Raw genomic sequence first — 10,000 nt, 5'->3', positions numbered from 1 at the left:
ACCAAACTAGTAATATACACCAAAAAAATTCAGCGCGTTGTTTGGTAGCCTGATTCTCAGACGGTCCAGTTCGCTCATGTCACGCACTCTTCTCCCTTTCCTTTGAAAGGGAGAAGAGTGCGTGACACGCCGCTGGAGGAACCGTCTGAGAATCAGGGTAGTTGTTTGGCTGAGAGCACGTCAATTAATCCCAACCAGAGTGCAGAAAAGTGAAATAGAGCAGAAAGTTGAAATAGTTCAATAAAGGTGAAATTGTTCCATTGATAGCCAATCAAATGCGAGCCCTGCGTGGCGCAATTCATTGCGTGATACACGGGCGTTGCTTAGTAACCATCTCGAGGTTTTTATTATTACTAAGTAATCGTTATTCGATCGCTGGGATCATTATTCGAGACAATCATGTCCAACTGAACCACCTGACAATATAGTGAACGATGATGTTTTAGCTTTGCTTAAACAAATATTACTAAAAAACAGCTATTAGCGATGAAGGTCAATGTTGATTCTTTTTAATCGAAGCATTCGATGAGTCATTCCGGGCCCTTAAAAGCTAACTTTTCTCAGTGTTGTCAAGCCTATTGTCCTTCGTTTTTATCGCAACGCTAAACTTTAAAAAGGAAGAGTTCATTTGATCCGCCCGCAAACACATCACAACTCAGGAGACAAAAAGCAATTTGTGGTGTCTGACTCATCTCCGATGTAGATCCATGCCTTTTATGTAAATGTATGCTGCATCCGTCAAGTTTTCGTTGTTTGATCACCGTCCTTTCGCCATTTCGAAAATGACAAGTTTTTTTTAATCTGGACATTTCAGCAGTATTTATATAAGAAACAAAACGTTAAAACATTAAATGGCCGCTTGGGGATACGAATTCTATCTTCTAGTGCTGAAATTATCTCGCACTCGTTCGTTGCGCTCATTCGTGAGAGATCCTATCAGCACTCGAACATAAAATTCGTATCCTCTCGGGCCCATATCGTGTTAAAATATCCATATATCCATATCCATATCGGTATTCAAGACGACTTAATAGAAGAATAGCAAATACATAAGACAGAAAAAGACTACAAAAGCAATGTCAAATGAAAGGAATCACGCTAACCGTGGCTTCAGCGGCGGACACTACCATAAGTCAGCTGCGTCGAATTTCGAAAGTTCTTGCTCTTGCTCCGATACGCGAACATATGAAGAAGACACTAACTGGTCGCTTACAAGTTTGAAAATGCCTGCCCACTCTTGAGGGCAAAATACATTTGCTTGTCATAAATCGTACTTTTTTAGTTTTTATCGACGGTTGTCAGAGCAGGGAAACAGCCCAATTTTGTATGAACGGGGCATGTAAATTGGGCCTGTCTAGACAATGCAATAAGAAAAAGAAATTAAGACGGTACAGGAATCGAAGGGAGTTTTTTGAATGACATAGAATAGGAGGTATGTACATTTATGGTTAACCGACGACAAGACAAATTAAGGAGATAGAGAGAAAATCACCCAGTCTAACCCTTGGGATATATTGATTTTTGGATGTCAAGAAGACGGAAGTCTGTTTCCCGAGACATCCGCATAGTCAAAAGAATTGCGTTGCGAGTGGCTTTCGTTTGTTTGTTATTTATTTGTTTGAGCAGGTTGAAGTTTTGGCAGCAATTCAGCTGATGTGGACCTGCTATACCCACCCACCTATATACACACAGAGGACAGCCACAACACCGGGAACTTCATCCCCTACTCTTCTGGAATATAGTGTGTGAGTTCTTTAACGTCCCACAGGGAACTAATGAACATGAAAGTTATTTGTGAGACGGGACCTCCGCCTTATCGTCCTTAGCCGGGAAGACTTGAAAGTCTAACCATTTGCGGATGTAATTGCAAAGGCAGCACTTTCTCCTCAGTTATTTAAAGACCCTGAGTGTTGGTCCGGCCGGAGTCGAACTCACGACCTCCCGCATGGCAGCCCGGTGCTCAACCAACTGAGCCACCGTTGCGCAGTGGAATTCCGCGTGAAAAAACGGTTTGTTGTCGAAAACGAGTTTCAGAAGCAAGGAAATTGGTTTATCTTGACTCAAAGGTAGGTTCTACAATTTCTTGTGAATCTAATGACTTATTGGATGACGAATATGACTCCAAAAGCCATGCTGAATATCTTACAGTCGTCATTAAACAATACCAGATAAGTTCGCTTGACGTCATGCTTAATAGCTGCGGACGTCTCGGGAACAGACTTTCAATCTGAATAACGTAACATGATTGACCCATGTCAATCTGGTTTGAAATCGCTCCACTCAACAGTAACCGCGCTTTAGACCTCACAAATCAATGGTGTTTTAATGAAGATAAGTGGCCGAGGAAATATTTTGGGGGAAAAAAGACTTCTCAACAATCCTGCTGTTTCACATCTTTATTTGCCGTACTCGGGTCGACCTTACAGCTCTCGTTCAACTAGTTCTTGCTCTCCTAAGGTATACAGCTCCTTTTATATGTTCTTAGTCCGACTGATCAATAAAGTGCCAATCACACGTCAAAATGACGCCTGCCATACGCATTACGCCTGCGCGTCAGCTCATTAACATCTTTTTTTACAACAAAGGGAATCGTTGTTTAGACAGTATTTTACAGGTTTGTCAACATGAGATTAGCACGATCGGAGTACGATGAGTTACAAAAATTACAAGGAACAGGTTACAATATCTAAAATCAAGTTACACAGTAAATTTACAGAGAAAATGACGATTTGTGATTGTTACATTACCGAAGTTAAACAATAGACAAAAGAAGGAAAGGACGAGCATAAGCGCCGCCCATTCCATCAATTTACCTGGCATACGTGGTCCAGGAAGAACAGAACAACGATTACAGGTGCTACCTATTTTTAATTACTTACAAATATTAGAATACAGACAAAAAAACACTTATTGAAAACTTAAAATAGGCCGCTGTTGTCATGAATCCGATCTGGAACCGCGGGAGTAAGTCAAAAAGGCAAGAGGAGAAATAAAAACTGTCAGTGGTACCAAAAACAATCAAAACACCCTTAACGAAAAACATAGTCGGCCTAGCGTACCAAGCACCTTCCTCGAACACCTGTTTCAAACCAGATTCATGACCTTAGGAGAAGACACGTCCTGATCACAACTACCAAAGAGTAAACAGAGCCTTAGGAGCTAGTTTCTTAAAAGAGTCAATTAGCAATGTTGCTTGGAAAAGGGAAAGCAATAACATTTTTTAATGTCTCTTAATGTAGCATGAAAACACTGACCTATTCAAACGAACTTAACATTAAAAGTACCGCAACTTGTGAGACGAAGCAATTCGATTAAATGATTTTATCTATAATCGTCGTTATCCAGCAATGCAAAGCAATTCTAAATTTTATGTACGGTGAGTATGGCTAGCACTTTCAGCAGTGGGAGAGCACTTTAAGTATCTTTACCAAGTGTGTTTGCAAAGAATATTAACCGAGCTACATGATTTTGCTTAGACTTCCTACAAGGAGGAGATGTAGGTGCTGCCCCACGCCAATATTGAGTATGATATGTAAGGATAAATGAGGTTAAAGTAAATGTGCTTAAGTTGCTTTACAGATAGGTAATGTCTTAGCTTTGATATATAATGCCGATATTCCTGGAGATTCGTGCAGATATACGAAATATGATACTTCCACGAGACGCAGTCATCAATCATTTCCCCTAGATACTTAATCTGATGGCGCGCTCGTTCCGTCGATATTTCTAATTTGAATGTTTACAGGCATATATTTTTTCCTGTTAGACTCGATTATCATGAAATTAGTTATTGTGAATTTATGAGGCAAAACGGAATCCTCAATGGTGTTCGGGTGAGTTGAAACCGAGAAGGAACAGGACCGAGTCATAATGCAAGAAGCTTGAAAGCTTGGCATAAAGAGGTAACCAGGCTTTCGAGTATACCAAAATGCACTGGGTACGAGTCTAAGTCAAGTCCCCAAAATATTCGCGCTTTTATCAACTTTGTACATTCTAGCTGGATTTGCTTCTGAGAATTTTAAGCTTACACATAGTTTTTCTCACGTACACTGCCCATTATACTTAATCTTTTTTTTTTCGCGCTTAGTTTTCTCAGTGAGATTAATTTCAAGTTATGTACGCGTCTCAGACTACTGGGAAATTCGATCGACCAAGTGTGCAGTCAAGTTAAGAGTATATTTTGTTCGCCGTTCGAAGAAACATTTTTAATTTCACGTATTCAGTCCATTCTTTAATTAATCATCGTTTCCCTTACTCTTGTCTTGTGTGAGAATAGAAAATACTTCAACTCCACCGCCCACCACTTCGTTAATTCTAGCGAATGATTTTCTGGGTTTGCTCCCAGACCTTTACTTCACGTGATTTCGTAAATGGTAGTAAAGTTTTTAAAATTTTTTCTTGAACTTACGAATTTCTTTGTGCCTCTCTCTTTCAATAAGCTCATTAAACTTTTCTTTGTGGAGGGGGTTGTCTTCAGGCTATATACATTGCCCAATTCCCGCGTCAAATAAAAAGAAACGGGTACTCTGACGCTCGCCATTGCAGCAATTCGCAAGTGAAAACGACCGGGCGACTTGGCGTGAACGCGTGTTACAAATTCGACAGGCAGCTTTTATTTCTTTTTCTAACGAACCAACCACTGATTGGCAGAGACCTGGACAGATCAGTACACTACACATGAGTAACAGAGGTCACAGAACATGACAGTGGCAGATTGCGTTACATAACAATGACAGAAGACCTAAGATTCAAATATACAGTTATTGAAAAAACCTCTAATGAAGCTTATCAGGCTCTCTGGGTTGAGTTGCACTTGCCAAAAAAAGCAAATATGATTTGTGGTGTGGTCTATAGACAGCACAATTCACCAGAACATTTTCAAGAACATTTTGATGAAAAAATTGAAAAACTTAGCGCCTCTGGGAAGAAAATTATCTTCATGGGTGATACTAATTTAAACCTTCTCCGTTTTCATTCCTGTAAATATGCTCAAAACTTTATTCTCTCCCTGCAAAGCTTTAACTTAATGCCAAAAATCGATAAACCAACAAGAGTGTATAATAATTCTTATTCACTTATTGACAATATCTTTATAAGTAATCTTGAAGATTATATAACCAGTGGCAACATAATTTCCGATCTAACCGATCACTTTTCACAATTTTGTTTTCTTCACTCGGATAAAACTATTTTCAAGCATGATTGTCATAAAAATTTAGCACGGGATTATTCAAGCTATTCTGAAACAGAATTTCTACACGACCTTTCCCAACTTGACTTGATCCAAGCAGTCTCAAAAAACACTGATGTGAATAAATCTTTCTCTGAATTTAGAATAAATTAAATGATCTTCTCAACAAGCACGCACCGTTAAAGCCAGTATTAAAGCGCATGATTAAGCGATTATCAAAACCTTGGATAACTAAGGCAATTAGAAAATCAATTAAAATAAAAAATCAACTTTTTATTTCGGGTGACACTGATGCCTACAAGACCTATCGTAATAAAGTTTTGATGCTCACACGAATAAGCAAAAAAATGTATTTTCACAAATATTTTGAAGACAATTTGAAAAATACTAAAATAGTATGGGAGGGCATCAATAGTCTTTTAGGTCGTAAGAATAAAGCTCACAAAGTTATAACCTCTTTAAAATGTCCACAAACCAAGCAAGTATCTTATAATACCTCCGAGTTTCCTGATATGATGAATAATGAATTTTTTCTCCTCAGTTGGACACAACTTGGCGTCTAAAATGCCCTATCCAATTAAACAACTTTCTGAATATCTCCCTCAGGTAAATTCCCCTGGTTCTTTCTTTTTCAACCTCGTCTCTTCTTCTCAAATTGAACTGGAAATAGTGACTATTCCTCAAAATAAAGCACATGGACTGTATTCCTTTCCCACTCATATTTTAAGATCAGCTAAACACATTATTAGCCAACCTTTGTCTGTACTTCTGAATAAATCACTCGAATACGGAATTTATCCATCTAAGTTGAAGCTTGCTAAAGTAATTCCGATTTACAAAAACGATGATCCATCTGATCCTTCAAATTATAGGCCTACATCACTTCTCTCTGTATTCAACCGTATCTTTGAAAAAAGTATGTATTATCGCCTTAAATCATTCCTCGACAAAAAGAATATATTCAATGATTCACAATATGGTTTCCGTGAAAAGCGTTCCACTAAACATGCTATCCTAGATATAATTAATCAAATTGAAAATAACATGGACAATAAGATGTATTCATGCGGCATATTTATTGATTTAAAGAAAGCTTTTGACACGGTAGATCATTTAATATTATTGCAAAAATTGGACCACTATGGTGTACGCGGGGTAACAAATAATTGGTTTGCCTCTTACCTGCTTGGTCGGCAACAAACAACTCAAATTGGTGCCAAAAACATATCAAAAAAGGAAGTAATATTATCAGGAGTCCCACAGGGATCGGTGCTAGGACCGTTGCTTTTCCTCGTCTACATAAATGATATATCTAACAGTTCTGATCAGCTTAAATTTTATTTATTTGCAGACGATACTAACCTCTTGTATGCTGATAAAAACCTTAGGGAGCTAGATATTAAAGTTAATACAGAACTAAGCAAGATCTATGACTGAGTTAGTTGCTAATAAGTTATCATTGAATATAAAAAAATCTAACTTTGTTATATTTCGACCAAGACAAAAGATCTTGAACTATCAAGTAAACTTAAAGGTGTTTGACCATCACACTAATAGCTATATCTCTTTGGAACGTAACAAAGTTCATGATACTTAGGCGTGCTCATCGATGAAAATCTTTCATGGAGTTACCACATTGCTCATGTTGCATCAAAAATAAGTAAATCAATTGGTATTATCTCTAGGATAAGGCATTTTGTACCGCTGAGTACTTTACACCATATTACAGGTCACTCATTCAACCATACTTAATGTATGGTATAGTAGCGTGGTGTAATACTGCAAAAGTTCATAGAACTAAACTTTTGACCCTTCAAAAACGAGCTCTTCGTCTAATGTATTTTGCTGATTACAAATCTCATGCAATACCTTTCTTCATTTCTTCTCGTCTTCTTCCTTTAGATATGCTCTATTTTAAATCTGTGGCTGTGATGATGCTTGATGTATCAAACAACTGGACACCTCCTAATATATTTAACCTATTCACCCATCAAGCTGATATTCATCCTTACGAGACAAGATCATCGCAAAGAGGAGATTATTTTCTTAAACGTTCGAGAATAGATATTCAAAAAAGATCTTTCTCAAGAATTGGCGTTAAAATTTGGAATAGCATATCAGTTGTGAAGTCCGCCAAATGTCAAAATCTAACTTCAAAAATAATGTTGATGATATCCTCTTACAAAGACTGCTAAAATATGATGATTACATTGATGTTTCGATAATATTGGCAAATATTGACTCCTTAGTTTAGTATGTCATGTAGTTAAAAATTTATTTATTCAAGTTAAACTACTTTTTTCATGTTTCTTTATGTTATACTGTACAAGTTTTAAGCTGTTCTCCACTGCACTGGCTGTATTCTAAAACTAATTTATTTTATTTTATTTATTTATTTTTATGTGAATGTGTAGTTATGTATTTGTAACCATTTTATCTGGAATATTTATTGTAAGCAATGCTCGCCTCGACTAGCTATTGCTAACTGCGAGCATTGCATAATTTTGTGATATTTTATGCAAAATACATAATAAAAACTGAACTGAAAACTGAACTGAAACTGAACTCTCTCACTGAGGAGACGGGCCATGCACACAAAATCGTTGGATTCGTTTTCTAAAAAATACTTTTCTCTTTTCTAACTTGATAAAAGAATCAAGAGGGGTTTGCAATCGACGGATTTCCGTGGAATTTGGCCAGAACATGCTCTGATCACGAAGGAGCAAGTATGTCGGCAAATTCTTTAGTTTTGAATAAATCTTCTGCCGCATTACGTTTCGGGAATTGATCGATACTGAAACTAGCCGGTTAAATAAAAGGATTCAAAAAAATGCTTGAACGCTTCTTTAGAGTCAGGTACTTTTTGGTGAGTCTTTGGCTAATTTTGCATTTTGTATGTCAAGGTGATATATGTATTCAACTGAAATGTCAGTCTGTCAATTTGGCATTTACCAGCTTCTGTTGAAAAGAGTGCCAAAGGAAACATTTTCCCCTCGAATTCAACATTTCATAAGCTTTCCAATGGTATGTGGTTTGTGGGGCTTCCTCGAAAACTGGCCGTAACACACACGAAGGTTTGATGAAAACGTCGTTGTGACCCGTCAATGACGTCGTAACGCAATTTTATGTGATTCCATGTTTTTGAATCTATAGACGTACCGAGTTCAAATTATTAATTCTTCGGAGGAATTTCATGTTCTAGGCACTGATTTGACTTAATTTTCCGCTATAAATGCGTTTATGTTTATGAAGGCACACGGGAAAATGAGAGATTTTACAATTGCAAAGTTTGCATTTATGTCACTCTATGGAGACAAATGAAATTTAGCAAAAATGTCTCTCTATACATATTACAGAAGCGAAGGACTTTGCAGTTAGTTAACTGCGAAATGTTCGTCTACATACATAAACGAATCAGTGACTTCGCAATTAATTAAATGCGAAATGTACATCTTCATATATGACGGAATCAATGACTTAGCGATTAATCAACTGCGAAATATGTTTTATTGCAAATTTTCATAATTTCTCTATAGATATAATTCATTACAAAATTTTTACTTATATTAATTCCCGTTGCATCAGTTTCGATAAATGCATAGTAAGTAAGAAAAAACCTGGGATAACAAATCAGTTACAAATATCCTTGTATCACTCAGATACATCTAAGGCAAACTTGATCTGGAACAGCTCAAACACGGGGCTCATCCACAGTGCAATCACCGTTGCAAGCAAGACGGTAGGGGCGACATTCGTGTAACGAGAGCTTGCCTTGTTGGGGTTTGTTTCGTACAAAGTAATCATGGTGCCTTCGATCGTCTCCTCAACTTGACTACACGACGTTCGTGGCACAATTGTGATGTTGTATCGAGAAAGAGTCTTCACTTCAAAATCTTGTTCCAAAATGTCTTTGAGAGAAACCGTGTCATTGTGATAAGTCTTCGTCTCTCCGGTCTTTTTATAAGTGACGTTTGTAGTCATCGAAATGAGATGTTGATCGATATCGTCTTCAAGCGAGAACGTCTGCGAAAAAAATGGTCCGACACATGGCCTTCCCCTAGAATCTAATAACCTCTGTTCTTCGGAGATGATCCTGACGGCTCGTTTCTCCGGGACGGTAACGTAGCAGCGGTACATTGGATAGCCGCTTCTATACACGCGAGCATTACTCAAAGTATAGTGGTACAGCAAGTAGCCAGTCACAGCCTTTTTGAACGTGTCTCTTTTGGAACCAACTTTGGTTTGGCTGCGGATTACAGGAGAACGAACAGTAGTGGCTTTGATCGGTGTATACTTTGTGATTGTGGGTTTGGAACTTTTGGAACCGGAGGAAGAGCGACGTGAACTAGATCTGAAGCGTGACCCACCCGAGCGACCGCCACCTCTGCCTCTGGCAACGATGGAAAGCGCCATCAGCAAAATTGCGAAGGAAAGAAAAAGAGTAACTGTAGACAGCCGCATTGTGGACGAACTGAACGGTTATGGAACCTTGTTTTTTGTCATCCGTGCTTTGAGAAGCTCTGCAATTTATGCGACGTGCTTGGAATGAAAATGCGTCATGAGATAAACAAACGCACAACAATGAGGAAAATAGGTACGCATGGCGTACATGTTGACGAAAAAAACTAACAATTATTGAATGATTTCTCTCTCGTAAGGTCTTGTGCGAAAAGAAACTCAACCTGCAAGGCCCGCTACGACACGTCGTTTTATCATGGAGAAGGCGATGTTATAGGTTTAAGTAGAAACAGTTATGGCACCTTGTTTTTTGTGACCCGTTCTATGAGCAGCTCTGCAATTTATGCGACG

General features: G+C 38.1%; 2 protein-coding genes across 2 annotated transcripts in view; both read right to left on the bottom strand.

Moving 5' to 3' along the window:
• Positions 1–1,326, bottom strand: part of LOC138007190 (galanin receptor type 1-like) — a 29,215-nt gene extending 27,889 nt beyond the window's left edge. Inside the window, exon 1 of the mRNA XM_068853967.1 lies at positions 1,104–1,326. The gene's annotated coding sequence lies outside the window, so the exon portion shown is untranslated. The remainder of the gene's footprint in view (positions 1–1,103) is intronic.
• A 7,355-nt stretch (positions 1,327–8,681) lies between these two features.
• Positions 8,682–9,963, bottom strand: LOC138007189 (uncharacterized). The gene has a single exon (XM_068853962.1). It carries the CDS (start codon positions 9,650–9,652, stop codon positions 8,843–8,845), a length of 810 nt encoding a protein of 269 aa, XP_068710063.1. The 5' UTR covers positions 9,653–9,963; the 3' UTR covers positions 8,682–8,842.
• Positions 9,964–10,000: the final 37 nt, after the last annotated feature.

This window comes from Montipora foliosa, chromosome 6, assembly GCF_036669935.1.
Source record: "Montipora foliosa isolate CH-2021 chromosome 6, ASM3666993v2, whole genome shotgun sequence".
Lineage (NCBI taxonomy): Eukaryota > Metazoa > Cnidaria > Anthozoa > Scleractinia > Acroporidae > Montipora > Montipora foliosa.
This window is presented reverse-complemented; position numbering and strand designations above follow the sequence as displayed.

Bases quoted from the DNA above. Each gene is read 5' to 3' on its own strand.
- LOC138007189 (XM_068853962.1), bottom strand. From the start codon at position 9,652: ATGCGGCTGTCTACAGTTACTCTTTTTCTTTCCTTCGCAATTTTGCTG.